General features: G+C 28.5%; 3 protein-coding genes and 1 non-coding gene across 5 annotated transcripts in view; 1 reads left to right on the forward strand and 3 right to left on the reverse strand.

Moving 5' to 3' along the window:
* Nucleotides 1–7108: 7108 nt before the first annotated feature.
* LOC111036091 (solute carrier family 25 member 45-like) lies at nt 7109–9133 on the reverse strand. The gene is made up of 6 exons (XM_022317994.1): nt 8581–9133; nt 8317–8426; nt 7913–8192; nt 7713–7857; nt 7522–7655; nt 7109–7392 (listed from the first exon to the last, which is right to left on the reverse strand). The coding sequence occupies exons 1-6, from the start codon at nt 9131–9133 to the stop codon at nt 7109–7111; spliced, it is 1506 nt and encodes a 501-aa protein (XP_022173686.1).
* Nucleotides 9134–10122: 989 nt separating this feature from the next.
* Nucleotides 10123–10494, reverse strand: LOC111036076 (mitochondrial ornithine transporter 1-like). The gene has a single exon (XM_022317970.1). The coding sequence runs from the start codon at nt 10492–10494 to the stop codon at nt 10123–10125; it is 372 nt and encodes a 123-aa protein (XP_022173662.1).
* A 2790-nt stretch (nt 10495–13284) lies between these two features.
* Trnad-guc lies at nt 13285–13356 on the reverse strand. The gene has a single exon. It is a non-coding gene; the product is annotated as a tRNA-Asp (tRNA).
* A 6771-nt stretch (nt 13357–20127) lies between these two features.
* Nucleotides 20128–25470, forward strand: part of LOC111036085 (protein artichoke-like) — a 37649-nt gene continuing 32306 nt past the window's right edge. The window contains exon 1 of one of the 2 annotated variants that reach the window (XM_022317988.1): nt 20128–20455. The gene's annotated coding sequence lies outside the window, so the exon portion shown is untranslated. The remainder of the gene's footprint in view (nt 20456–25470) is intronic. The other variant, XM_022317981.1, reaches the window with a different exon arrangement.

Below are 25470 nucleotides of genomic sequence, written 5' to 3' on the forward strand. Positions count from 1 at the left end.
ATTTTTATATTATTATTATTATTATTATTAATATTGCAATTGAATTGAACTGATAATTTATTATAACCATTTTTATATTGTTATTATTATAAATTAAATTTGTATCATCAATATACATATTTATATCGATATTTTCGGGACGCAATTAGGTCATAGAAAAAGGTATACCGGGACGCAAATACGCTATGACCTTTTTGAATCTTTTTTTTGCGGGACGCAACTCACCTACTGATAATAATTTCGGACGCAAGTAGTATGCTCCCGGTTGATATACCTAAATTGGGAAACTATAAACATATTGTGTATAGAATTCAAATAAAAATAATAAAAATAATGATACAAAGTTAATACCTATATTATGCGGGTAGTGGTACACATATACCTGCAGGTGATTAATGTAACATAGAACGCTCATTAATCAAAAAAGTATTAATGTTTTAAAAATATTTTTTATGTAGTGTTAAGTAGTTGCAAAACAATGTTTTTATTAAAAAAACTATAATTTTTTCTTTATAATTTTTAAGCTTTTTGCTTTTTTGAATTACAACGTACAGTTTTAATTTCATCTCTGAAAGCAGTATGTTTTATAAAGTATGAATGTATGATAGTGTATTATTTCGATCCATAAAAATAAAACTGAATTAAGGATGAGTATAGTTCAAACCAATGTAACATTTTTTATTTCAAAAACATTTGTACTTCTTGAAACAATAAGTGTTCAATGATAAATGAATCACCCGGTATAGGTATATTATATTGTACATGGGTATTGGGTATATAGCACAGAGATAACCCAAGATTAAAAAGGTGTATGTAATATATACAATAATATATAATCATATGTGTGTATAAAAAAAAAAATATATATATATATATGTATATGTTATATATTTACGTTCAACAACGCCTTCTCGTTCGAGTAAGGCTGGCGTCTACCAGGTGCTGGGTGCATATATACACATTATTATATACCTATATAATACGTTATAAACACATTACATACCGACAGTGATGTTGTCGTGTACAGTAGAAAACACGTTTATAGGCTGAAATAAAAATTCCTTTCCAGTTATCTTTTCCAAAAAAAGTAAAAACATTCTAGTATTGGTCCTAACCTGCTACTCTTCTTATTCCGTGGTACGCACTCGTTAATATCAGTTCTGTGGTGTACAATTAAAATATTTTTTCTTAGTCTACGATCGAACGTTTACTTACTTCTCGAACATATTCGGTAAGTGCAACCAAACTTTAATTATATTATATTTTTTTTATCAGTATTATTTTTGATTTATATCTCTTAAGACAGGTTGCATGCAAAACATGTAATTGCTATATTCAGTTTTTTTCTTGAAGAGTAATTTTTTGTTTCATTAATAAATTGTTAATGAAGGTATAGAAGAAAAGTTAATATTATGTATTTAAAAAAAAAATCGAAAATTTTCATTTATTAACTCAGATCTAGCTTCAATCTAATTTAAGATCATATTTTGAGTAATTTAATAGTCTTTCGAGATAAATCGCGCTGTTAGCCAATAACACATTTTGACGTAAACTGTTTGTTTGTTATTCTGATATCAGTGACTCATTTTTGGCTCGATTTTTAGTGATATTGAAATTACAACAGTTTATAATATTATGTTAACATTTTTTGAATATTGATACATAAAAGTATATTTTAAGTTTATATACCTAATCTACCGGCTTATGATGATTGACAATTTATACAATTATCATAATCTATAAGGCACAGTGAAGCCATAGACGTGAATATGACATAACGTCTCATCAGTGATTGTTAAATTATTACGATATTGAAGCCAAATAAGTATGCCTATATCGAGTATCTATCTACTATGTGTACATATAGGTATAATCATAGGTACAATACCAAAATAAAAACTACCAGCCTCAATATTTCATCTATGCTGGACCACAAAACTAACACATAATGAATACTTTATGCCTTATCAGTGTATTTATTATTTACGAGTGGTATACTAAATAGTAAACTTTGGTATACATTATTGAATGTTATTTTTGTTGGTACGTTCCGATATTCGATATCACTAACTGTCCGTTGATTTTACCTATGAATTCTTCTAGATTATTAAAGGTTAATAATAACGTTAATTAATGCCTACATTTTTTTTGAAAACAATGTTATTTGCGAATAGAATGACATTTTAATAATAATTGTTATCAATGTTCATTTCATATTAATATGTTTTTGTCAATATAGTTTGACGGAAACAAATGGCGACAAATAGGCAGCAGCATCCCAGGAGCCTTTGCCCTCGTTCGACAATTCGATTCTTTGATTCATTAATGGGTGGATATTGGAAGTGCTATAGATGCAATGCAATATTGAATGCCCTATCGGCGGCAATAAGTCACCGGAACCGTGGATGCTCAATATCAATGTCAGAGTAAGTACCTATTGGCTATTATGCTGATGTAATAAATAATAATATTTTTATCTATATTCTATGTGACCATAACTAACTTAGGTTACTCACAAATTGTTGAAGTTAAAAGACTCATAACCTTGTACTTGGCTTATTTTCTATTCCGTAGCTTATTTTTTTTTTAAATTTATAACTAGTAAATAGTTTTTAAAAATATTCGTGATTGATATAATTTTAGACAAGTTAGTGATATTGTGATTAGTTATAACTTATAACTTATAAACAATGCTTTCTTATAATATATAGATACTTCTTAGATACAATTTATATGTATGATGATGATCAATGTACAAACATAAATTTGTTGACCAGACTACTCAATAATATTATGTAATTTGATTTATTATGATTTATGAAGTTGCGCCCGGTGTGTGCCGGATAGGCAACTTAATAATCAGAGTAACGAAATATTTATCTTTGTGCGCCTAAAGTGCACAGGGTATGCAATTTAATTTATTGGACACAATTACAACGGCGACAATGAAAAGAGAAGGTTTTGTGCCTAGAGCTACGACGTAGGACTTATTGTAAATGTTGTTTTGAATGACCAAGTTTGGCAAACTGAATGAATGGACATTTTTGTGAAAATAGACACACACAATTTGAACTTAATGTTGACTATTGTAAATTGTAGTTTTTTATTCATATCATAATATTGTAATAATTTCAATATTTGTTTAAATTTTCTAATTATTTTTCTTAAATTATGATTTTCTTAAAATGTGTACTTGTCATTAAAACGTAGTTAATACATTTTGGGGTTATGGTGGAATTAATTTTAAAGGTAATCAATAATATAAACATTTCTTAATAATTTAAACTTCCCCTCCTCAAGTTACGACATTGATGACATGTGATTGAAATATTTTTTAATAATACTTCAAAATATTTGTTCTAGATGCGTAATCAAAAATGGAGTATATATGTGCAGGGAATGCGGCATTGTTTTTCAAGACTCTCAGTCCTGGATTGATCATGAGGCGGGTCATTTAGCCAATTGCTCACTGTAAACACTAATGCAAACTCACAGATTTCAATAATTTGAATTATAGTTTATAGTTGTTATAACATTATAAATATAATAAATAGTATAAATTATCATGACACAGAAAAAACTAACCTTATTGTAATTATGTAACTATACTCTAAATCCGTTTCTATTGCGTAAAACTGTATTATAAACAATAAATGCTAATTATTTTAGTTTTTGAAATGTAGTATTATATATTATGTCATAATAACATGTAACGTTGTTAAGTATTGACCCAATCGCTGAAGCCGAATTTTTATTCATGACCATTAATGAAAAAAAAATTGTTCTATTGAATATATTGTTAAATGACAAATAATAAACATGTTAATCATACTGTATGTCTGTATACAATGGTTTAAATAGCTTTAAATATTCTACTCTTACATTGTATACCAACAATTAACATGTATAGATATTTGTATTTTCTCATTGTCATAATGGAATTACCTTATAAATGGTTCAATTTTAATTTATAAGTGATTGGATTTTTCAGGCATTTAGACCTATATGAGCTCGTGAAAAATAATCATATTTTAGTAGTCTAATTTTAATTTTAAAACGTATTTGAATTCATTACCATCTTTCCTATGTTTTGTAAGAAAAACTGTTTGATTTTTTTTCATTGACGCTTTTAAGTATGCATTCATTTTGAGAAATTAAGTAAATTAATTTAGAACCATAGTACTATAAACTACATAAACTTTTCAAAATATCGAAAATCTATATCTTACAATACATAGAATATAACTCAGGTCACGAATTAAAATATATTTTTAAATTAAAATTTTACTATTTACCCAGCTTACTGCCGTTATTCATGGTCGTATACTCGAGTACAAATATTTTTTTGACCGTGTCTACGATTATGTATGCATGTTTCTAAATATGTGCTATAGAACACAGTCTCTTCGTTTGTCTTCAACCAGTTGGTAAAGAATCCACACTTGTCACTAGTCATTATTTACAACTACAATCGGCAGCGACGAGATTATGAATTCCTTAAAACAATTCCTCTTAAACAATGGTCACTAAGAGTAGTCTTAAGGGGCCTCGCTACTGCAGTCAATTTTAGCTCGAAAGACCTCTAGTTTTGACATAATCAAGGTTAGTTTACGTTGTCCAATTTTTATTCTAAAAAAAAAAATGGAATTCTACAAAAATTTATCTACAAACCTTATTGAACGCTTAGTAAAAGTTATATCTTATATTATTGTGAACTGTAATTGAACAATTTGTCAAGTCATAATTAAAATTAAAAACCGGAAAGGATTTGGTACAATTTACAGACATTTTTCTGTCGAATTAAAATAATTTTTTCAGAATCAAAATCAAACAATGTTAACTAACTTAAATTGTGTCAAAACATTATGTAAGTTGTCTTAAAATTCGTATACTTATAGGTAGAGAATTTCATTTTGCTATCGAGTTATTGACTTGTGCATGTGCGTACAAGAGTGGTATCCATATTTAATTTCACTCACACTAATAATCATTTACAACTAACACGCACAGTTCCCTCAGAAATTTGATTATAAATTGCCCAAATGTTGAACCTTATCAATATCCGTAACAGAGCTCCTTAACAACGCACAGATACATATTACGTATAATATTATTATAATATACACTCGTTTCGGGCCGATATGGAAGGGGCAATGCGCTCTACGGGAGTGACCCAGTCGAGAAAAAGCCAGTTCGCCACTGCCAAAGCCATTGTATTCTTTTATCTATGGCTAGAGAGCGATGACCAACTCTGATGGTAACATGGCACATACATGAAATGTTCATTAAATGTTTAAATTAGCATTTTCTATACACCATACGATTTTGACTTATGTTGAGCTATTTATAGGCGTATAAAATATTTGATTGTTATAAGTTGTTTTTTAAATTAATGTCTATAAAAAAACTTTCCCTCTGTCAAAGATCTTGAAAATGTAATTCAAGGTTCCACGTAAATTTTTGTGCGTGGAAATTAAAAGAAAAGTCGAGGGTAAATCCACAATAATTGTTTACGAGTCTGAATTTTGAATTTTGACAAAATACCTAAAAACCACGTAAATGTGCAGATTAATTTGAATTAAAAATTCAAATGAATTTTTCTTCCTATATTTAAGATTTGAGACTTAAATTCAGGATTTCTCATGTTTGTCTTTTTTCTATCATTATCAAGAAAAAAAAAAACTTCTGGAAAGTCAAATTAAATTTTTGCAACATTGAATATTCACTAGATTTCTCATTAAACGATTTTCTTATTTTGTCGTAATTCAAAAACGAATTGTAGACACTTTAAATTAACACCAAACGTATGTTTACTTCAGTTCTTCATATGCTTGATAAAATGTTCAAAATATTTTGACTCGTCTTAAGCTGTTGACGTTAATTTTCAATTTTCTTTTTTTTCTATAAATGTCTTTAAAATTGTATTGATTGTGTCCGTAGATACTTGCAATTTACATAAACATTTTATTTTATCATTTTTCATACTTGAGATTAAGTTTTCAAAATATTTTTACTTGCTTTGAGCTGTTCACTGACATTTATTGTTATACATTATTTTAGTTTTTTTTTTCTATAAATGTCAATAAAATTGATTTAATTGAGTCGAAAAGTTTGAAAATTTAATAATAAGTTTCTGATATATTGTTACAACAGCAGTTAAAAACTATTAAATATACATCGGCACAAATTTTTTTAATAGCTTTTATAAAGTTCAAATTTTGACAACATTTTAAAATTTACTCAACTTTTATAGCTAAGAATTGATATACTTTACAAGGTACACATAACTACAAGTAATAGGTTCTCCAATAAAATAATCTACAAATTATATAAAAACTGTTTTTTTGTATGGTTATTTTAAGTTCAAATTTGGACGAATTTACGTATTAAAGAGCAAAAATAATGATTTTTTCATAATTAAAAAATATTATTCGTGGGTGCTTGAAACTTTTTGAGTGGGTATATTATTTTGTTCTATACTTACAATGTCATTTTCAAATGTAATTTTTTGACAACAATGAATTTAACCTATACTGTAATAATAATGGCTAATAGCAAAATTAAATTACTTTAATCACAATAATATCATATAACATACCTACTTAATAATATTTAAGGCTGACCTTCACTCAGTCTTAGCTCAGATTGTTTTTCGTGTATAATGATTTTATGAATGAAATTTTTATTTCATATTCTATGAATCGCGATGGTCACTAATATTTTGATATGGGTTGACTTCAAAATTTTAATTTCAGGGAGCATTTCTTTTAATAAAAAAATAATTGGGGCGTTAAGACTTAGGTTAAAAATTCTGATTTTGAAGTTTAGAACTATTACGAATTAGTTGATAGTTTTTAAATGCGATCAAACTTTGAAATTTTAATTTTGGGGTGCCAGACTGACGGATCTTGCGGTGACAACGATATTCTTATCCCCCGCGGACTACCACTTGGCGAAACCACAACCCAACAAGGACAAGAGGTAAGTTTAGATGACATTAATCAAATAGGCATTTGATTAATGTGCCCATTAATCTAATATTTGTTCTCTACGTAAATTTGTGTTTAATCATATATTTTCTAATAGGTATTGTGTTTTGTTCATAAAATCACATCCACTTAGATTCAACAGTAGTCTTCATGAGTTGGTCTGTTTTTCCATTACTGCAATTGTTAATCATCGTCTCATAAGTGACAAACGCTATCCCATTAACGGGAAAGGCCCGTAAGCAAAGTGACCAAAATCCTCGGAAAAAACTTATTCCGCCACCATTATTGTACGTCTTTTTTGCACAGTCCCACGCACTCTTGTATACCGGCTGCTTGAGGCTGTCCGTAATGATTTTAGATTTGATCACATCAAATGGCAACACCAAAATCCAACTTAGTAAGCCTAATTGAAATCATACAAAAAAAATAATAATAATATATTATTTTTTCTTCATAAATGAGATTCAATAAATTAAATATTTCTGTTACTCAGTACGTACTATGGTTTATTCAATTTTTAGTTATTGTTTACCTGCTACGCCTCCAGACATAATTTGCACATGTATTGGCATCGACTCAATTTTGGTTTCAGAATACGATAATTGCATCATAATGCTACATAAATGTTCATATGAGAGCACATAAATTCCCATACTTTGAACATCTCTAAAAAAATATGATACTTTTCAATGAATATTTTTTTTTGTATTTTAATATAAAAACCTAATAAACAATAATATTCCTCCTCGATATAGTGAACGTATACCCTTGACTTTATAAAGTTCTATCATTAATTTAAATGCACTGGTTGTTTTTGATGGATCACTTTTTTTTGAATTTTTCATATTTTCTTGCTTTAAAGTTATATCTGAAACCAGTTTATTTATGTGTATTAAGGAAGTGAATCGTATTAGAATGTTTACTTCTTGCTTGTAACAATGTTTTGATAACTTCAATTGGTGTGTTTATCAACGCATAAGAAAAACCAGCAATACAGCCTGATATAAATACATCCAAATGCCAATACTTGTGCAAATTTTCAGCATCGCTGCAAAACCTGACATTAATATTCTTATTTGTTTGATTGTCATCACGTTGTACTTGGATTAATCTCATAACGTTACCATAAGTTCTAAAAAATACCGAATTCGCAACACCCACGCTTAAAATTGGAAACATCATTCCTCTAAAATATCCTTTGAACTGTTTAATATAGACGATTTAATGTCATTTATAAAGTAATATTATTTTGTATTTTTTAAGTATAAAATTGATTAAAAATTAAACTTTGTTTTACTAATATTCTAATTATTTTTTTTTCACTTGCCTTATCTTGAATATAAATATCTTTAATGGTTGTTTTTACATTATTATTAGTCACTTGTTGTACTACTTTTACGGTGTCTATTGGATGTCCAATTAATGTAGAAACAATACCTGATAATAAGAATATAATATAATATATATTATTATGCATTCGTAATACTATTAATTATACAAATTAAATAAGTATTAACTAGTATTAATCAATGGTAAGAATACGTATTTTTTGTATGATTAATGATTATTTTCAAACTACTTTATAACAAACCAGCTGTCCATCCAGATAAAAAATCACAAACTGATAAAAACTGTTCATAGGAAACATCTGATTGGAAACTCGACATTTCCGATAAATATTTTCGGTAAAATGGTTTTGAAAACTCCACGGTGAGCAGCAAAACCCCGGTGACTGGTACGGTTTTCACCATTGTTGGCAATAGACCAGAGTACAATTCCCGTGAACTATTACTTAGAATGACATTTCGAAACATCTGAAATTCACTCTCTTTTACTGTCATTTGCACACGGGACTTTATGACATCTATTGGGTATACGATCAACGATGTGCATATCCCGGCTAAAGATCCCGCTACCATTGTAGCTATAGCACCACAGTCTTCTTTTCGTTTAGCGACTGGTTTTAATAGTTCACGTGCTCGTTCGTACACACCGAAGAAAACTGAACACCCTATAAACTCTCTGACTATTGTACATCCCAGTCCTCGATACACACCTTTAAAACCTTCAGATTTCCAAATATTTTTAAAAACTCGATCTGCTGATTCACCTTGCAGTCGTTCTTCATTGCATATTCCTTGCATACGTATTTTTACCAATTCGGTTGGGCAAAGTACCGTAGCCGAAAAAAACTTGAAAAAAATATGAATTATGTGGTTGTAAATATTGACTGAAAAATTAGCTACATCAAGGTTGGGTCTCGGAAATAAAATTTACTAGTTGGTATATTTATATTATTCATAATTTGTTAAATTTTACTAATTTCTATTTTGATTGGCAAGAAACTACAACAAAGAAACTAAAAAAAACATTTTGAACTAAACGTTTTGGTCTAAGTAGACCATTATTAGGGACCCAACTAGTGTAATACCTTTTTATATCCTGTAGTATCGACGACGCTGCCTGAATTTCTTACAAATTACTTCGGCAATATCACCATTATTAATTAATTACAATTAATGACATGCAAGTATACAACTATTTACGAAACTCTAGGGAAGCCAGAGACTACTTTTCATAGCGGTCGCTAATGTAGATGTGTAGACTTCGGGAGACCTGATACTGTCCATTTAATTTTTTTAACTGCATTAGCCAATAAAGGATGGACAGAAAATGCCACCTTATCCCCCTCACAACTTTAATATCATGTCAATTAATTTGTTGATAGAAGCTTTTGCTGTAAGTCGACTACGCGGGAGGGTGTTACCTTGAGTCAAGTAGGCTGCTTAATCATTTCTTCCTCTTCCTTCAAGGACAGTGTCAATCTTACACAGCAGTCTGCGTCTTTCTACTACCTTGACCTCAAACTTCGAACCACAACTAGTGTAATACCTAAAACTATATAGGGTCCAACTAATTTAATACCTGAAAAAATCCGGGACCCAAGTAGTATTATAGTACTATAGATTAGCCCCTTGTACTTGAGACCCAACTAAGATGCGTCGGAAAAGTTATAATACACTATTGTTATACTTATTAAGTTATATTTTTCTCACCATAATGTATATGTTGGTCAATTATAAATACATGTTATAATTATTGTGAATTTCAAATAACCTCTTTTTCCAATAACCTAATTAACCATATTTAATACCATTTTACTCACTGACGCAATACTTCCCGCGGCTGCGTTTTCAATATAATTTAAATCAGTCGTATTGCTAACCCCGACTGATTTTGCAACTATTTTCTGGCACTGGCCGTAAGTGCCGAACATAACCGCGTCATCGGCACCATTTGAGGCTAGTGCCGGTAGTATACCCGCGTACAGACCACGAAATCCTTGTTGACGGACAGTATTTGATAAACATGAGATCATACCGTCGTACATCTGGGGAAACAGTTGCATTTTCACCTTGACTGTGTCCAGTGGTTGGCCCACGAACACGGACGCAAATCCTCCGGTAACACCGGCTAACACATCTACCAATAGTGTGAAATCCATCTCAAATGTCTATAACTGTGTTACTTATTTATTTTGCCCTATTTGTATAATACACGAATTAGGTATAACCTACCGCGGACTTTGGGATTGAAATAAATATTGAATGCACTCATCAATAACACGTTTTCAATATTTCCTAGCAACAGTTAATGTGATTGGAAATTAATACTTTTAGAATTACATACTTGTAGTATTATGTGTATAATTTATCTATTGCTGTACTTTTTGTTTTCAATTTTAATTTACTTTTTAATAGAATTTATATTTACTAAAATGATTTTATAAACTATATATTTTTAATTTTTCAAAGTATTAGATATAAACCTTGTATAGTGTTAGTCTACACCTCTAAAAACAATCTAGGGAACTTTCATCTAAATTGGTCGAGAAGTTTTTGAGTCTATAAGCCAGCGGTTATCAAAGTGTGCAACTCGGTGTCTTTACAGGGGCACCTCTAAAATTTTATATGGTTCAAAAAAAATTTGAAAACACGACAATGGAGCGTACAGTAATCAACAATCTGAAGACGTTTAATATTTATTTTAAATTGGTCATCATCAGGGGCGGACTGGGGCAACATTTAGGCCCGGGAAATCTATATTTTGACCCGGCCCTTGCCATTTCTCGTCATCACAAAAATATAAAAACTTAAATATACCAACGTTTTATTCAATGAGGAATGCAGCTTCTATACATTTTCAATTTTCCCAGAAAATAACTTAAGATTTTTTTTTTCATTAATTGTTTATGGCATCAACTAAGAGGTTATTAGCCAGGGGTTTTTGGGACTGTTGGGTTCGGAACTCGTGTGAAACTTAAGATTTGTTAAACTAAACTTACCAAATGGTTTCAATATGTAATTTTAATTTTGTTTAATATTAATGGAGTACTTCACAAATAAATAATATATTGGTAAAAGTCATTTAATCATAACATAATAATATTTAATACCTTATGTAAAAATATAAAATATTATGACACTTATATTGTAGTATACTAACTTTTATAAGTTATAACTAGAGTTAGGATGTTGATGACTTTTGCATTTTTTTTCCTTTTATTCTGTACAATGCTATCCTAGCTAAAAAATTGTTTCATGCTCCCTTGATGCAGAATATTCTAATTTTATTTTGCATTTTTTTTGTTTTTTAACGTCATTTTTCAACATTTTTAAGTCATTTTTTCATCTTTTAGGGCATTTTTTACAAATTATAGATTTTAGGGCAAATGTTACACCCAAGTTTGGAAACAAATTTAATTTATTTAAAATCTAACTTTGGATTTGGACTATTAGTAAAAAATAATTTTAATATTATTATTGTGGGGTTTTTGTTGTGATTACATTTATCGCGTTCCGATAAGATTTACTCTTTGAGTGTTATATATTGAATTATTTAAATGCTTAATATATTTATAATTCATATTTTAAATTACTATTACACCCATTATTATACCCATATCTCTAATAAAAATTATTATTTATAAATAAGTTTTTTCACTTACTTAATTAGTATTTTAGATAATTTTTAAGGTCATTTTTTGAAGTTTTCAGAGCAATTTTGCACTTTTTTTAGGGTTTTTTTGCATTTTTTTTAGGGCATTTTTGTGTGTTTTTTAGGTCATCAACATCCTAACTCTAGTTATAACTAGATTTAACTCATTTTTCCTTTGGAAATAAATTAAATTCATATTGCATACCTATTATTTAAAAAAAATACTAGGGAAAAATAATAATTTTAGGTAATAGATAGGTATTTACATTTTTAATGCTTATTTGCGGTTGATTGCAAAGATTTTCTTGCATTACTAAAATAATATATTATTCAAATTATTGATCATACGCAAACTCCTGATGGAGTATCAGCCGAACCAAAACCTAAAATCTATTTTTAAGCACCAAATGTAAACAATTTTTCATACACGCGCGTAATGATAATATGAAAATATAAAATATTCATCATTTGAATTTATACCTATTGGCTATTTTATTTTAAGTAATAAGTAATGTAATAATAACAAATTATTTTTGAACAGCAGCCCACCGGGAAAGTTCCCGGTTTCCCGCCGGCCCAGTCCACCCCTGGTCATCATTTAGGTGAGTTACACTTTTAGGGTACATAGTTCAATGGTTCGAATATAAAAAAAAAATATTAAAATATTAAACTTATCTTTTATGGAGTACATATTATGTTTATTTAAAATATAAATGACGTCAATGTAGTTGTGACTTACCACCACAAAAACAAACTACTCTTCATGATACAAAGCTCAACTCTTGTCTTACACCTAATGGTGATTTACGGTACATGCAAAACAATGAATTTTATAATCGCTAATCGCTATACTTACTTAGTAACTGTCCCTAATAAATGTACATGAACTTCAATATTTAGGTTTATTTATAATAATTATCTAGTATGGTTGGGCCTACCACGCGAGCTCTCATTTTAATTTAACAATGTTTATTTAAATTTTAAGGTATTGAAAGTTTTGAATATAATATTAAGGATCATATTTTCAATTATTATTTGAATTTAATTTCTACAAAATCAGCTCAATAAGTGACAGTCAATTTGACACTAAAAATATTTGTTGTCATTTGAAAAAAAGAAGTTTCGTCACAGGACAATAAGTATTGTCCTAAGATCTGTCGTATACACCGATGACCATAAACGAATAAATAATATAATAAACATCCAAAATAGTACCGACAATATTCACTTTCCCACGAGAAAAGATACTGAAATTAAAAATTGAAAAAAAAAACTACTTCAGAACAAAAAAAATTTCCTCCCCGGCGGGGAATCGAACCCCGGTCTCCCGCGTGACAGGCGGGGATACTTACCACTATACTACCGAGGACTACGACTGACACATAGATTTTTATCTTATTTCATACTTCCGTTTAGAATGTAAATTTTTTACAAATACCTACTACTTCTGGTTCAATTATTAATTTCATGAAATATCTTCAGACGTCATGTCTTTAGAATCAGAGATCAAGAAATGTAGGTGATAAAATAATTAAAAGTAAAATACAGTAATATTAACTAATAATATACTTTTCTTTACCTTGCAGTAGCAAGTAAATCATCATTTTCTAAAAATAAATACGTTTCTTATACTTTTGGTAATAATCTCGGAAATAAAATGATAATTACTGCTGTGCCTGTACGCCTGTACCGAAATGGAAAGTGATCATTGTTCCAAGCCTTTTTGAATACCAACCAAATATTTAAAGTTTTCAAATAATAAATTTTTTTCTTTTATAAAATATAAAATATACTATATACCACTATAATTATTAGGTTTGTAAAAAATAAAAATAAGTCTATACAAATAATAATATAGTACATATCTGTAATGCAAAGCATTTTTATATACAATTATGTAATAGTTAAGACTAGAAATAGTATTAAATAGTATTTTTTAAATGTTTACACATACGACAACAGTAACATTTGTAAAATTTAATACGACTTCGAAGTATGGAATGGCAGAAAGCTTAATAGAGCATTTAAATTATAACTTCGACATTATTTTGTTTTGGTTTTGGCTGACTGATACTAACATAATATACAAATAAGATAGGTATATAAAAATCAAAAAACTATTTAACTTACTATTCTTTTTCAGGACAATCTGATCTCTAAATATCATTGTTTCACTGTCTATAACATACAACTATTGGGAAGTTTACGAATTACGATGATATGAAAGACAGTATCACTGTATCAGTCAGCCAAACCCAACATAAAATAATGTCGAAGTTATAATTTATACACTTTAATAATGTCCTTAATACAATTTTGATTTTAATTATAATTTTAATAACTACAATTTTTGAAAGCGATGGTACACATTTTTAATATTTCATTTATAAAAGTTTAAAATATATTTTACAAAATTAATTAAAGTTGTACTTATTTTGTATACAAAATTTTTCCAGCAGGTGCATAGCAAAATCGAGTTTACTCGTACTTTTTTTTTTGGGGGGGGGGGACGTTCAAAATTCTACAAAATAAAGTACATAAAACTGTATAAGTTAAATTTCAATTTTACAATAATTGGTTAATGGCAGTATTGAGTTAACGTCATTGCAGCACGAGCATGAGAAATCGTGTTTTTTCAGGTCTTTGAGAGGTGCACGAAATTTTATTTTTGCTGTAAAAAATTGCAGAACAAAAAAAGTACGTAATAGTTTTTAATTGAAAGTTGAATTTTTTCAACTATTGACAAAGATATAGTGCTGAAGATACGTACCTATATGCACGAGTGTAAGACGTATTTACAGCAACAGGAGTTAAGTTATTGTTATTAATAAACTGTACTCATATAATATGTAGCCTGCCTAAATCTACTTACAGGATAAATATTTGTATATTTTACAATATTATTTATTATCTCATCGAACATTGTAACTTGTAATATATAGATAAGTACTTAATACTAGGCGTCACCAATTAATATTTTTGAAGAGCTCGAAAATTTTTATATTTCCCAAAACTAAAAAAAATGTAAGGTGAAGTGGACATTTTTGAACAAACCTATACGCAGCCATCTAATGTGCCTTTAAAATAAATAATAATTATTCTTAAAAAAATTTGAATATTTCGTTCTTGTAGATTATGCTATGTTTATTTCTTTTAACTAACCATATTTTCAATTTTAATACATAATTTCCATACATAATAATTTCGATTATTCACATCTGCCAGCCATGATGGTTCACTTTTTTTTTTTGACTGAGGGCCGGAAAAAATTTGTCTGTGCCCTGTGGACCCGAAATTTGGTTACACCTGCCATATATTATATACCTACAAAATGTTACCCGACTTTATGTTTATCGCTTTACGTTACTTTTTAATTTCAAAAAGGACATTAAAAATAAAGTTACTTTTTAAAAAATGAATTACAAGATCGGTCCATAACGACTAATAACTTATAAGTAGTAGGTAATTTTAATGGATTTACGCTTATATGGGCGTAATCAAGGTAGTTTACATTCTTATAAAGCCTCCTCTACATCATAAAATCAAAAAGGGGAAAGTAGGAAATTACACTGCTTTATAGTAGGCGTTGAAAGTACCTCCTATGATGATAATTAGGTACAATTAAATAAAAGCTGTCAACATTTGAACTTTAAAATTGACAAATAAATGTAATGCAATGAAAAAACAGTGACTATATATATTTGTTTCAACTGATATTATGCTATTGTAGCAATATGCCAATATGTCAGAAGCCTTTCATTCATTTTTTAAGCGCTTTGACCCAATGAATCGGTATACAAAATGATTCAATAAACATAGGATGTAAATTTCAATTATCTACCGTTATTCGTTTTTGAACTACAACGAAATAAAAAAATCACTCCATGAGAAATCGAGGAGTATTCAATTATGAGAAACATTTGAACTTTAAAGGCTCATAAAAATTGAATTCGACTTTCTATTTGGTATTTTTTTTTTTTTTAACTGTTGACAATTTTTAGAAGAATCTTTTTAAAATATTAGATAGAAAGAACATTTTTTTATATATTTTCAACTCAAAATAATTTGAAAATTATCGTTATTTGTACGAATTTGTTCAAAATTCAAAATTCAGTTCATATTTTTATTGTGAATTTAACCTCAATTTTTTTTTAATTTCCACTCACAACAACTTACAAAGAACGTTGTATTATATTTTTAAGTTTTTTGAAGGGGGCGTTAATTTTTTAATCCCATTAATGAAAAAAGAACTAATAATAATCGAACATTTCAAATTCCTTATATTTTATGGTGTATATTATAAAATGTTAACTTTCAGTGAAAATTCCGAGTATCCATCTTAAATTTTTTTAGTTTTTATTTACTTATTTTTAAATCGATTTTGCTTAAAAATCTGTGTTTTTCGTTAATTTTTTATACACACAATGACATTAAATACAATGTTTTGGGAAACAATTGATTCAACCTACCGTATTAAATCTTTATTCCAATATAAAATATATATCATAATATATTATGCTTACCTAATTATCAAGGGCATCTTCAATCAGAGTCGTTTTTCGTAGGTATGCAATGATTTATAATTGAATTCAAATTTAACACAATACTTTGTCTTGATACTTGAAGAGCAGTTACCTACTTTCCCCCATCATACATTTATCCCCACTCAATAGAACATATTACATTCACAGTTTAAAATATGATTACGAAATCTACATCTATTCTGACATGGTAACAATAATTGAATTTCGAATAATCTAAAATAATATGCAATTTCGTAAAGGTACCGAGAATACTAAGCAATATTATAACTAATTTTATGAATTTATACCATCGCATTAAAATTTAATACCATCCGTTACAGTGGCCCGCTGGTTAGGTACTGTACAATTGAGCGACATCCACTTATCCACTTTTTTTTTGGTATAAAATAAAATACTAAATATCATTAACACCTATATTATAATATTCAATTAATCATTCTAATCGTACTTGGCAGAGCTTGTGATCTGATACTTATAATGTTATTGTGTATTAAATTATAGAATATATATTATACATAAATTATGAGAATTAAAAATAGTAGCTTTCCATAAATGCAGTATCTATTTGTTTGTTGCCTTGTCAAGTATATACACTGGCAGTCTAACAGTCAGTTATAAGTAATTTATAGATTTAACCGTCTAGGTGCAGTTAGGTACCTATAATTTTTAGTCTTTTTATTTTATAAATATTATTGAATATACCGAGATAAACACTCATTGTTCGAATCCAATTTTCGTCCTAATATAATTGATACCCGTTCAAACGTATAATTTTAAGGGGTTAAGAGTAGGCTATTCATTTGGCTCTTGTGGGCAAGGCTTTTTGTTGTATGAGTAGTGCTTAAATAATCATGTACCACCCAACGATTATCACGCATCAGATACATCATACTGTGATGTACATTTTACATGTCCTATATGAATTTAAAGAAGTTGTTCCAAATATTCAAAACCAATTTAAGAATTAAATAAGGCTGATAAACACTTATAGGTATTTCTATTTGTGTGATTTAAAAAATTAAAATTTGAATTCTTAACCACGTTTGTTTTGAAGCAGGTCGTTAGAAAATTATTTGTAGTAATAATGTGTATGAAAATATAAACTTTTCAATATTCAATAGTATTGTAAAACTATGGAAAACCCCTTGGCGGTTTGGACAAAGTTTAGTGAGATCTCCTATTAGATCTCATGGCGGTCAACTTGTTTTAAAAACTATTTTCAATATAAAATAACAGAGGACGACACTCTGCTAAATAGTATGTTTCGGTTGTCATTGAGCAGGTCACTGCAATAGATATCGTGTTCAATTTGAATTCAGTAAGCAATTATTTTATATCAAAAACGATTTTGACCGGATAAGATGTGTCATTCTCAACTCCTAAGGATACTTTATAATTAATTTATGTTATGCAGTATATTGTCTATTACCAATAATATGTGAGGTTGAACTATTTTTCCCCAAAAACACTGCATATAAATATATTATATTACAAAATGTACTATTGTCATAAATTGATAACTTGTAAGTCAGAAACTCAGAACCGACATACCGTGGAATATACTAGAATGGATCTATGGTAGGTACATGTAGGCTAATTACCTCCTTATAAATATAGCGTAAAAATATTTTTTTTTTTAATTTCCCTATGTACTATAATATTTGACAATCCTACGTAATGTCAAAAAATGTCGAGTTATGTTATGTTATTTTAAGTTATGTTTTATGTTTAATGAATAGTTTTTGAATTACAATAATTATACAACTAAAAAAAAAAAATTATAATTTTTTGTTTAAATATCCGAATTCGTTAACATGTTAACTTCAAAAACAATACATTGAGTTTATGTATCATTGATAATTTTTAGTTGCCAGCAAAAAACATACGTGGAACCTTGTTTTAAATTTTCAAGTTTTTTTGACATACCACCTACGAATAAAAATTGTATGAAAATAAATCAAAAAAAGCAGACAATTATAGGTTACCATTGTACTCAGCTGTTTAGTATAACTCTTTTTTGAGTATAGCACTGTAATAGATTATCTATTAAATCTGAACTCAAATGATTGAATTATACGTCATAGCATAGGTACGTATCTGAGAAACGATTTTAAGTAGAAACGGTCTGTCGAACAATATTACCAAGGATATTTTATTATATTATAGTACCTATTTGTAGTAATTTATCTTAAACATTAGTAATACGGTGGTAGGTTGAATAAATGTATGCAGAAAAATCGTATAATTATATTATTAATTGAGTATTTAAATAACATGCATAGGTATTTATATTAATGTTATTAATTTTTGAGCCAAAACCAACTTATCATGTAATGGTATGAATAGCTAGAATAGGTTTGTGGTATACATAGGCGATAACTTAAAATTAATCTAAATGTTTAGATAATTGTATTGAAGGTAGTACAATATGATAATACAAATACGCGTATCAAATGTGGGCTTAATATTCCCGTTTTCTATCATTTTTGGGAAATATCCACAATTATTAAGAAAATTACTGGAAATATCCTACTTTTATACGCACCAAAATATCAAACAGATAACCTTGCAGAAACCACCGGTCTAAAGATATTTTTATTCTCTTAAAAGTGTCGTAAGAGTGCAAGACGCATGCATGAAAAACAGAACATACCACACATACATAATATTATAATCACTGTAAAACAGCTCAGAATCTAAAAATATGCCTTTACTGATTCAAATATTAAACAACTACATATCATACATTTTTTAAATTAAACGACCGGTAGTACCCATTTTAATTGATCTGGCTGTTATAGTTATAGTTTTGAAAAAAATGTATGATGTTTGGTGGTTTACAGCCTCATTAATATACGTACTTATTTTTTAATTTTAAATTATCATTAAATACATATGTTTTACATTATTCATGTTATGTGTAGGTACTGTGAGTCAGTGAGCGTTATGTATGATAACATTTTACTACTCGTATGTTTTCCGGACATTATGTCATTAATATGTACCATTAATGAAGTCTGCACAGATTGTAAATTTCCAAATAGTCCATCCGCGGCATTTCCTTCACTAATTATCGTTCATTTAATCGTTCCACACATGAGGCGTAGGTAGGTATACGCGTCCGCTGTAGCTCGACGCTCGTTGATATAATAATATGATATTATAATGTTATCGAATTCATCCCGTGCAATTGTAAGTAAAAAAACAATGCTCTGACAATATATATAATAATAATAATAATATTATATTATAATAAATATTAGAATAGGTACTCGCAATAGGCATGCAACCATTGTGTTGTGCGTTTTTATTGTCCTATATAATAATATAATATCATAATGTATTATATTATATAGCTGTATAATATAATATGCAATGCATGTGTTATTGTTTTTGTCATCGTAATTGTTATTATTATTATTATTCGGAGACATTTTCACGTAGTCTTCCTCATTATACTTATATCAGCTGAAATCCGGTTATCACTCGGAGTAATGCTACTGAAAACTAGAGCAGCCCGTCGCGTAGTAGGGAAATCTTTCATGGTCCAGTGAAGCATGGTGGAAAGATGGACTCCTACATTATAGTTAACGATATTAAAATCAGTCGCGTGCCTGTGTTTGACTTGTGTTTGTATAAGACTCCTGACACGCGCAGTTGTACCTACCAAAAACGAGCTCGGCAGTTTTTTTTTCCATTTTCAAAACGTCCGATTACCGCTCTCAAACACACACGTACCCACGCGCTTCAAATCTACCTACGTTTTATTATTAAAATAATAAATAGATCAGCTATTCAATATTCTGTGGAACGCACGACTCGTGGCTCGCTACAAATATCAGCTTCTGTTTGTCTGCGTAGATCCGTCATATCGCATGGCAAAGTAGATGATAAAATCGTATGACGACCATCATGCAGTATCAGGTAAACCAAAATACAATTTTATTTACTTATACATTTTTTCGATTACTTAGTGGTTAGATATAAGTATTAAGTAGTGGTATTGGTACCTATTTATAGGAACATACCCATTATGTAGGCATACCGTGTACATAATTTATTTTTCAAACGATTTTATGATGGCTACCTATATAGGTACCTACTATCTTAATTAACTGTTGAAAGGGTGGTATACACATGCATTGTACGCGTGTATATTGTACATTGTATAATTGTGCGTACCTAGTCACCGATGTATTGTTTAATATTGCGACATTGCATGTGTACCATATCGTCATATAATACCTACCTACAACACATTTAAATAATAATTCTTATGCTATATTAAGTTCATCTATGAATATTCTCAAAGGTTATGGCTCCAAACTTACTGCGTATTGTCACTCATAATTTTTAGTAAGAACTTACCTAGGCATAGTAGGTATACTATATTATCTACAAATATTATAACTATAATAAGTACTTGCGAAAGAAGAAAAGCTGTATATCTAATGACAATTGAAATGTTTAAATTAAACATACTAAACGAATCAACGCATTTACACATTGAGTCATTGCACAGTATAAATAGGTAATACGATAAACGATAAACGGACTAGAGCTAATAAAAGTTATAAACAAAAAGTAATTATTAAAACATTTTATATTCCCGCTCATTGAGGCTGTCCAAAACGACCTGTAATTGCTTATACCGTAATTATACGTTTATAGTGAATTTATTTCAGTTATAAATTCGGTACATATATCGGCTCAGAGGACATATGAAACACCTGTACCCACTATATTAGGTGTAACTAGATAGTAGATAATATGTTAGTTTGAAAAAGTGTAATTAAATTTTTTTTTTCATTGGAATTTTCTGAAAATTTTGATTGTTGTATTTTGAATGTTCATTCACATAATTAATTTTTGAGGTTTTACGGTTGGTATCTTAGTTAAATATTTATAAATTAATTAGGAATTAAAGAACGGAATATGAAGGTATAGCCTAACCTTTAAAGGATAACGAAGGTTCATCTTTTTCACAGTTTACTGCAACCAATATTTCTATTTTTCATATAAGCACGTGTAGAAAATCTGAACTCAATGAAATTACTTATAGTTAAATCTGGCTCTGATAGAAATCACAGATACATTACCTCAGTATCTAGTGGTTGAAATTCAATAAATGAATTTTTGATCATAGTTTATCGTTGGATTTTTATAGTTATTATTATTTTTATTTTACGTTAGAAAGTCATAACACATAACAATTAAACAACATCCTGCAATGTTAAAAGCTATTATGTACTATTATGTCACATATTAGCTATTATGCTAACCTATTGAGATAGTATATGTTTATTTAAAAATAAAACGGGACCCTATTATAGTTAAGTCTCAAGTATTATTATATAAACATTTATTTTTTAAATGAAACCATTAGTACGTTTATCAAACATATACTTACGATATTTATTTTTTAACCATTTAATAATATTGCTTTTATTTTTGCGCGGTGTGTATATTTTGCATGATACCTACCTACCGAAATAGTGAACGTGGCAACTACATTTAGGTAGTCATGTGCCATGTGGCATACTATACCTCTGTACTTAAACACGCTCACTTAACCACCAACACTTTTGAAAACATTTTAGTAATTTTTGGTACAAACACAATGTTTATTAATTGTGGTACAAAACAGTAAAAACATATACAATATGTAAATATGAAAACGTATCAATAGTAAAGTATGGTCAATTTCCGTTTCTTATAAAATATATTATTTTCTATATTTTTTTTACTTTGGTAATATCGGAAATATGTCAAATAAATTACAAAGATACATTAGGACATTAGGTAAGTACTTATTTTTATAAGTGCCAATCCTTAAGAATACATAATTGACACCTTTATGGCCATATGTAAGATATAAAGTCATGATTTTCAATAATTTTGTACCCATAGTAAATACAATTTTTTAACTTCAAAGTACTTAGAACTAAGAAGTGTAGTCGTAGTTAAGTATTAAAAAAATCTTAAAAACAAAAGCGTTTATTTAGAGAAACTAATTTTTAGTTTTCACTCTATACAAAACGTTTTACAGTATACAAAAAAGTATAGAATATTTACTTAAAATTTTTAATTATTTTCATTAGAAATATAAATTAATTGGTTGAGGATCCTGGAAAACTTAAATCTTAAGTGTTTTCATTCAAATATGATAGTGATTACTTACTGACTACCTACACATAGCAGTTAATCTGTAGGTGGAATAAATAAACAATATGATGGATATAAATAATTTAATATTTTGATTGTAATTATTGATACAACCACAATTTATACAACAATATATTTTTTTTATGTTTTAATATATTTCAGTGAAAATGAGTATAATTTATTGTAACAATCTTAGTCTATAATATAACTATCATTTGAATTAATCGTTAATTAATTAACTGTTGTAAATATTAAAGGTTTGATTGTTTAATTTGAGTTAGGTTCTACATTATCCACATTATAATATGAAATACAGTTCATTCATATGTATTTATTGTTATTTTCAAAAGTAGTTTAAAGTAAAATAAAAAAAAAAATTAATAAATTATCCCCCTCTTTTCCGTCAAACACTTATTTAATCCTCTTATTATTACCGAAATATTATTTCTACAGCTTTTTAGTTTCATTAAGTAAAAAATAACGATCATGATAAACAGTATTTTGTAATTTGTTTTATAATTTTTATAAAAACCTATTATTTTAATAAAGTGTTTGAATACATTATAAAGTATGTGTATTCAAACATTTTGTACTTGCTAAAGCCTATAATATATGGCTTATAAGTAATAAGTTATAACCACAAATTTGGTTTTTAAAAAAGTATACAAAATACAAAATATAATCTGGAATGCAAGCAATTTTTTTTTTTTTAAAGTATAGATAACAATGACTATCAATTATATTAAAATATGTTGATGTTAATTAATTATATTTCAGTTTAATTTAAATAGATCTATAATTATTTTAATAGTTACTTCCATGGAAACATTTACGTTTGTCAGCTATACCTGTTTGATTTGATACAGTAATTATATTATAAGTTGGTTAGTTTTTTATGTGAGCTTTAAATTATTCGGAGAACAATGCAGCATAGGTATTATATACTATGAGTTATAATAAAATAAAGAAAGTTTCGTTTCGACTGGTGTCACAAATACAATCGCGTGTGCGAAGTTAACAGTTTCCTTAACAGCGAACAATGAAAGAATGTTTTTCTGATTGTATAATAGTTGATTTAGATTTTATTTTCTGTTAAAATAATTATAAAATTCTTATATGTAATATTACCTATATACCTTTTTTTTATCTCTTTAAATCATTTCACTAGCTTAGTTATAGATCGTTAAAATCTAAATTACTATTTATACTGTTAGAAATTACCTAACTCTATAATCACGTTATGACTTAGTTGTACAAATGACAATTATAATGTCATCTTAGTTAGCGAGACCGTCTCTGGCCCATTGATATTAAACATAATATGGTTATAGGTACTTCATTCCTATTCCTATTTACTAAACATATTCACTTTTGGGCCGGTATATAACTGAGAGATAAACAATGGGTTCTAACTCGCTTAGAAGCTTCTGAATGATGAAGGACCTTACATTTAAATAACAGAAAGATCAGAAAAGAGATGTAACCATGTGGAGGTTAACAATAGTATCAGTTGTGTTGGCTTACAGATTTGTATTCAATGGTGCATACATATGTTTAATATAAATTACCTAGTGCCTCTCCCGAAGAAAAAAGAGAATTTTACATTTGTGCTTTCGCAATGGAATGCACTCTTGATAAAATTGGTTTTTCACTCAAGCATATAATCAATGCAATAGTACCAATAAAACGGTAAGGTATCTGTAACCTGCAGTCATATTTAAAATATTGTTGTAAGCGAGCCTTCGGCGATCCAGATGTTAGGGGTTTTTAATAAATGGCTGATAAACAATTTCCAACAGTGAACAAAATGATAGTTATTGCTTTGTTGCTATTCAATTAAGCAAAATTATAAGTTTACATGTCGTGTTGATATCACTATATCAGTGCCGCGAAAGTGCTCAGGCGTGAATGCCTATGGTACAGCTGTCCTTCTACTATCCTCTGGGCTTCTTTATAAAATATCACGTCGACTCTTTTGATTTGGACGGGTCGAATGCACTACAGATGTCCTTCTGAATACTAATATCTAATTGATATTTAACTAATTCGTGACCTGCCTGACCTGGTCAACAGTTCCTTGTTTACAATTATATAGGATTACAATTTATGAATTGTGTGTGGTTAAGGCTATTGTTCGTACAGTAATGTATTCTATTATTTGTTATGATTGTTTGTACTAATTCGTAAAATTAGCAAATAGTAAATAGTAATATATTCTTTCATTCGATACGAATTCTTATATGAATTCGTAAAGTTCATTGCCTGCGACAATATTTCAAATGAAAAATATAGAATAATGTGCCCTAATACTACACCAATCAATATTATAATATACAAGTATCTATCTAAAAATTTAAATAGAAAAGATTATGATGGATACTATTAAAGCAGTCATAAACATTCCTCATTTCTAAGACTAGTAAGCTCTCCAAATGGTAAACTCTGTCAGCTCAAAATTATGTTTCCCTGAAGGACTGAATGAATTATAATTTTTTAATATTTATTACAGTTCATATAATTTTGTTTTTTTAAATGTGTATGTTCATATTATTTTATAAATTTTAAGGATACAACCACAGTGCAATACGAAATTATTACAGAATCGGGAGAGCTTACATAATATTATACCTATGGGCCGATTCAGGTAGTCGTAGTACTGATACTACACCCTAAAGCAGGGGTCACCAATTAATACTTTCCTCGGGCCACATTAAAAATTCTGAAAATTCTCGGAGGCCATAAAAATGCAAAGTACATAATATTTATTACAATAT

Source organism: Myzus persicae, unplaced genomic scaffold, assembly GCF_001856785.1.
Source record: "Myzus persicae strain clone G006 unplaced genomic scaffold, MPER_G0061.0, whole genome shotgun sequence".
Lineage (NCBI taxonomy): Eukaryota > Metazoa > Arthropoda > Insecta > Hemiptera > Aphididae > Myzus > Myzus persicae.

Bases quoted from the DNA above. Each gene is read 5' to 3' on its own strand.
- LOC111036076 (XM_022317970.1), bottom strand. From the start codon at position 10,494: ATGGATTTCACACTATTGGTAGATGTGTTAGCCGGTGTTACCGGAGGA.
- LOC111036091 (XM_022317994.1), bottom strand. From the start codon at position 9,133: ATGCAAGGAATATGCAATGAAGAACGACTGCAAGGTGAATCAGCAGAT. The intron at 7,656-7,712 runs GTTTTTATATTA...ATATTTTTTTAG, and splicing joins GGAATATTATTGTTTATTAG to AGATGTTCAAAGTATGGGAA. The intron at 7,393-7,521 runs GTAAACAATAAC...GATTTCAATTAG, and splicing joins TATGTCTGGAGGCGTAGCAG to GCTTACTAAGTTGGATTTTG.